Here is a 5806-nt window from a genome sequence, read left to right as displayed (position 1 = left end):
ACTGCGTCCCTCCCAGGTCGACCGCATGCAAGGCAAACACCCTACCCCTATGCTATCTCTCTGGCCCCACTATCTCAGGAATATTTATAAAAATATTTATCTTGGGGCCGGGCGGTGGCGCTGGAGGTAAGGTGCCTGCCTTGCCTGCGCTAGCCTAGGACGGACCGTGGTTCGATCCCCCGGCGTCCCATATGGTCCCCCAAGAAGCCAGGAGCAACTTCTGAGCGCATAGCCAGGAGTAACCCCTGAGCGTCACAGGGTGTGGCCCCCCCCCCAAAAAAAAAAAAACCAAAAAAAAAATATTTATCTTATTGGGTCAGAGAGATAGCACGGAGGTAAGGTGTTTGCCTTGCATGCAGAAGTATGGTGGTTCGAATCCCGGCATCTCATATGGTTCCCTGAGTCTGCCGGAGCAATTTCTGAGCATAGAGCCAGAAGTGGCCTCTGAGCGCTGCTGGGTGTGACCCAAAAACCAAATAGATCAATAAAAATTATCTTATTGTATGGGGATGTGGCTTTAGGTCAAGCACTTGAGTCTTTGTAGAACACTACTACCCTTAAAGATGTGAGAACCCGAGCTTGATCCTTAGCAACACATACACAAACACACACACACAAACATGCAAACCACAACCACACACATACACACCACATTATGCAGATTTGTCATAGGATGGTGGGAAAGAATAAATTACATAAATACTTCCTTTAGGACTAAGCTCAAGGAGAAGCAGGTGCTTTCTAAGTGAGAATAGCAAGAATCCTAAATGCACCTGTAGAATGAGATACTTTTTTTTTTTTAGAATTTTGGGTCATTCCTGGCAGTGCTCAGGGGTTACTCCTGGCTCTAAGCTCAGAAATCGCTCCTGGCAGGCTCGAGGGACATTATGGGACGCCGGGATTTGAACCACCAACCTTCTGCATGAAAGGCAAATGCCTTACCTCCATGCTATCTCTCCGGTCCCAACACTCACATTTTTAATCTGTCTGTCTGTCTGTCTGTCTGTCTGTCTGTCTGTCTGTCTGTCTGTCTGTCTGTCTGTCTGTCTCTGTCTCTGTCTCTCTCTCTCTCACACACACACACACACACCCCTCTATCCCACACAGCTGGGCAAACAGCAGGCTGCTGGCTCTGCTCGGTAACCTTTGCCTTGAGTTCCCCGTGCGTCATGGCTGACCCTCACCTCAGGCAGTCGTAACCTGGGGACAAACTTGGTTGACCTGCTCGACTTCATTTCTGGCTGGCGGTCTAGTGTGCCTGCTGCCAAAAGGAAAAGTTTCCCTCTTACGGGCCCTGGAAGCTGGCAAGGACTGAAGTGGCAAGTTGGAGCAGCCAGTCCCACAGGTCCCGTCCATGTGACAGCCGCAGGCACCCAGCAGGACACTGGACAAGGCAGAGATCACCTGATACTGGGACTGGCCTAGTACAGGGTCAGTGGACTTACTGGCCGGCAAGGCCCTGCTAGAGCATAAACCTGAAGGTTCAGCCTCACGAGAGTTGGGGCAGGCCTGGACGCGTGGGGACCGTGGCCATGCAGGAACTCCTCAAGCGCTACCCCAAAAACTGCCTGCTGACTGTCATGGACAGATATGCGGCGGTGGTAAGGGACATGGAGCAGGTGGTCATGATGCCCAGCTTGCTGCAGGACCCCTCGGGGCCAGCTGACCTCTATCACTACTACCTGATGCTTAAGGCCATCCGTGTGGACGTGGACCATGGGCTACTGCCCCGGGAGGAGTGGCAGGCCAAGGTGGCCGGGGGAGCCACCCTGAGGACTGAGAGACAGGCCAGCAGAGAAGGTGCTGAGGAAGACGAGGAGAGGCCCCCTGAGGCCCTAGACCTGGAAGCCCAGTTTCACCTGCATTTCTGCAGCCTCCACCACATCCTCACCAGTCTCACCCTGAAGGCTGAGGAGGTGACCAGGAGATACCAGGAACTCACGGGACAGGCCACATAGGGCCTGGGCCCTGGAAAGGTAAAGGGCCCGCTGAGAGGAGAGATGGACTCATAGGGGGGTGTTTGGTGGGGGATGAGGGGCATAATGTCCCAGCTCTTGCCCCTGGGAGGGTCTCTGGCCAGGCCGGTCTCATTTCCAGACTTAGGGTTGGAGAGTTATAGACACTCTCTGAGGAAGGAGATGGAAATAAAGTGCTGGGAGGGAGGCCCAGGATGCAGCAGCAGAAACTGCAGCAGACTGTCTGGGGAGCTCTGGATACCCATGTGTTTTCCCCTCCCCCCCCAATATGGCTTATCCTGCACTGTTTGCCCAATGAGTCCACCAAGGTCCACCTTAGAGTTCAGGGTGGGCAAACAAAAGGAATCTAACAGGAGTCAAGGCAGCTCCCAAGATCCCAGAGACACATAATCAGGGATCTTCCTAAGCTGTCCCACAAGTGGGGTCCTGTGAGTCTCTGGGAGTGCTGCTTGGAGAGTCGGGAGTCCATAGCCCATGGTGCACGGGTGAGGTTGCACACTGCCAGAGCTCAGCAACGTAAGAAATGTTTACGTCTGTGCCAGGCAAAGCGAGGGAAGAGCCAGGGTGTCCAAGATGGGCAGAGAGAGGGGAACTGTCCCTCTCATGTGGGGAGGCAGGGAGGCATCCTGGAGGTGGCAGGGGGCCCCGTGGCTGGTAAGGGGCCCAAACTGACTTCTGGCTACCAAAGAGACATGTTGCAGCGGTGGTTGCTGGTTCGTTCTGTGCGTCCTGCCAGCCCTGATCCCACAAAGTGTGGCTTCCTCAGTCACCAGATATGCCCATGGGGATGTTGCTATAGTGACTGTGTGTACTGAAGGGCAGAATTTTTGTTGTTTTGGGAGCCATACCTGGTAATGCTCAGTGATGACTCCTGGTGGCACAGGGGCACCGTATGTGGTGCTGAGGCTCAAATTCAAATTGTGCTGGCCAAGACAGGGCCCTACTTCCTCACTGGATCTCTGGCCCTTGGAAAGTCTTATAGAGGAGATTCTTTTTTGATTGTTTTGGTGTTTGGCCACACCTGCCGGTGCTCAGGAGTTTCCCTGCCTCTGTGCTCAGAAATCACTCCTGGTGGGCTCGGGAGACCATATGAGAAGCAGGGGGCCAAATTCAGGGACGGAATCCAACTACATGCAAGGCAAATGCTCGCCCTGATGTGCTATCGCTCTAGCTCAGGAGGTTCTATTTTATTTATTTATTTATTTATTTATTTATTTATTTATTTATTTATTTATTTATTTTTCGGCGGGGTCACACCTGAAATCGCTCCTGGCAGACTCAGGGAACCATATAGGATTCTGGGATTCGAACCTGGGTTTGTCCTGGGTAGGTTGCATGCAAGGTAAAAACCCTACTGCTTGCCGATTTCTTAGCGCAGAGCCACAGAGCCAGGAGTAACCCCTAAGTGCTGCCAGGTGTGACCCCCCCACCCCCAAAAAAAATCTGTTCAAAAAATTTTGGGAGCTGGAGAGATAGCACAGCGGTAGAGCATTTGCCTTGCAAGCAGCCAACCCAGGACCAACAGTGGTTCGAATCCTGGCATCACATATGTTCCCCTGTGCCTGCCAGGAGTGATTTCTGAGCGCAGAGCCAGGAATAACCCTGAGTGTTGCCGGGTGTGACCCAAAAACCAAAAAAACAAACAAACAAACAAACAAACAAACAAAAAAAGAGTCCTACTGCTGTGCTATCACTCCAGCCCCAGGAGGTTTTATTTTAAAATAAACATCACACTTAACTGTATATAAATACATGGTACTTAATAGAGGCCCAGTCACAGAACTAGTCATTCACAATAACTTAATGGTCACAATAGTGTTGGATAATCAACCACTGCACTCCTTGGGCACGTAGAGAATTCCATCTCCTTCTCTCCTAGTTAGGGGTGCAGGATCGACCCAGGCCCCTATCAGGAAGGAGCTGAAAAATGAGATGAGTTCAGCGTTACTGAGAAAATGCAGAACCCAGATGTGACCTCGTTTGTCTAACTCACGCTGAAACTTCCCTCCAGTTCTGGATCAGAGCTGGGCACTAGGCATTGCAGGCTGCAGAAAAATTCTATTATTCCTTGAGCAACCAAACTGCTTCAAAGTCAGGAGCAGCCATTTCTTCTGTTTTGAGCCAACCTTGACAGGCTGACTCTATGGCAGGGTTTGGGGGCAGGTCAGCTAGGCCTGTGCTTTACCAGTTGTATTATTTCTCCGGCCCCCGCAAAGCAGCAATTTTATGCTGCATGTCTCAACACAGCCCATTTTTTTTTTTTTTTTTTTTTTTTGGTTTTTGGGTCATACCCGGCAGCGCTCAGGGATTCCTTCTGGCTCTACGATCAGAAATCGCTTTTGGCAGGCTCGGGGGACCATATGGGATGCTGGGATTTGAACCACCATCCTTCTGTATGCGAGGCAAATGCCTTACTTCCATGCTATCTCTCCCGCCCCTCAGCCCATTCTTCTTCTTCTTCTTCTTTTTTTTTTTTTTTGTTTTTGGGCCACACCCGGCAGTGCTCAGGGGTTCCTCCTGGCTGTCTGCTCAGAAATAGCTCCTGGCAGGCACGGGGGACCATATGGGATACCGGGATTCAAACCAACCACCTTTGGTCCTGGATCGGCTGCTTGCAAGGCAAACACCACTGTGCTATCTCTCCGGGCCCCAGCCCATTCTTCTTAACAGGGGCTACACTAGCAATCTAAAACGTAGGAGGGCTGGAGAGATAGTCAGCAAATAGGGAGCTGGCCTTGCAAAGACTCAGCAAAATTTGATCCCCAGTATCCTACTTGGCCCCCGAGGGCTCACCTTGGGAGCTCAAATACCAGATGGTCTGAGCCTGCCAGGAGTGATCCCTGAGCACAGAACCAGGAATAAGCCCGGAGCACTGCCAGATCTGGCCTCAAAATAAAAACAAAGTTGAAAAACCCTGAATGTTTTGAGGCCAAAGGGATAGCATAGTGGTAGGGCATTTGCTGGGTCCGACACTTGGTATCCCATATAGTCCCCCGAGTCTGCCATGACCAACTTTTGAACACAGAGTCAGGAGCAACCCCTGAGTGCTGCTCAGTGTGGCACAAAAGTTCAAACGACAACTCTAAATGGTTTTCTTGTTGTCGTTTTTGTTTTTTGAGCCACACGCGGTGATGCTGAGGGGTTTACTCATGGCTATGTGCTCAGAAATTGCTCCTGGCTTGGGGGAATTGAACTGCCTGTCCTAGTTGAGTGCTTTCAAGGTAGACAGATGCCTTACCTCTAGCGTCACCACTCTGGCCCCAACTCTGTTTATTTTAAAGTTTTAGCACACCTGGCTGTGCCTCTGCCACTCCCAGATCTGGGCGCTTGTCCTGACCCCACCACCGACTCCTTTGGAACCCTGGACAACTGGTCTCATCACTCTGAGAATATCAAGGTTACTGTAGCTGGACACGTCATGGCAGCTCCAGAGTTTGCTTCTGCCACCCCTGCAGCACCTCCCCAAGTTGTTATTATTTCCCCACTTCTAGGCTTATCTGACTTATCTCTTCCTCTTGTACCCACACTGGCAGGCGACTTCCCGGGCCGGACGCAGACTGCGTGGTAGGATTTGGGCACTAGCTAACTGCTAGTGCAGGATGGAGGGATTTGATGGATCAAAGCTTCCACCTTGGCCACCTTTGCTGTGTGTGACCCTGGGCTGGTTGGTCACCCACCTCAGTGGGAGTGGCCCGTCCTCGAGAAAAAGGCAATAATGGAACCCACATTCCAGGCTGTTGGGCGAATCTAACAAAAGGACAAGTCAAAAGTGAGAGACTGATAACCTCCTCCTGCTTTCACAGTACCTGCTCCAACTCAAGCTTTGGATC

At 51.5% G+C, this 5806-nt stretch overlaps 1 protein-coding gene across 1 annotated transcript; it reads left to right on the top strand.

Annotated features, from left to right (window-relative positions):
• Positions 1 to 1442: 1442 nt before the first annotated feature.
• On the top strand, positions 1443 to 5806 carry THRSP (thyroid hormone responsive). Its single transcript, XM_049776284.1, has 2 exons — positions 1443 to 1976; positions 5510 to 5806. Exon 1 carries the CDS (start codon positions 1533 to 1535, stop codon positions 1956 to 1958), a length of 426 nt encoding a protein of 141 aa, XP_049632241.1. The 5' UTR covers positions 1443 to 1532; the 3' UTR covers positions 1959 to 1976; positions 5510 to 5806.

Source organism: Suncus etruscus, chromosome 7 (genome assembly GCF_024139225.1).
Source record: "Suncus etruscus isolate mSunEtr1 chromosome 7, mSunEtr1.pri.cur, whole genome shotgun sequence".
NCBI classification, from domain to species: Eukaryota; Metazoa; Chordata; class Mammalia; order Eulipotyphla; family Soricidae; genus Suncus; species Suncus etruscus.
The sequence above is the reverse complement of the archived record's forward strand: the minus strand, read 5'-3'. Positions and strand labels throughout refer to the sequence as shown.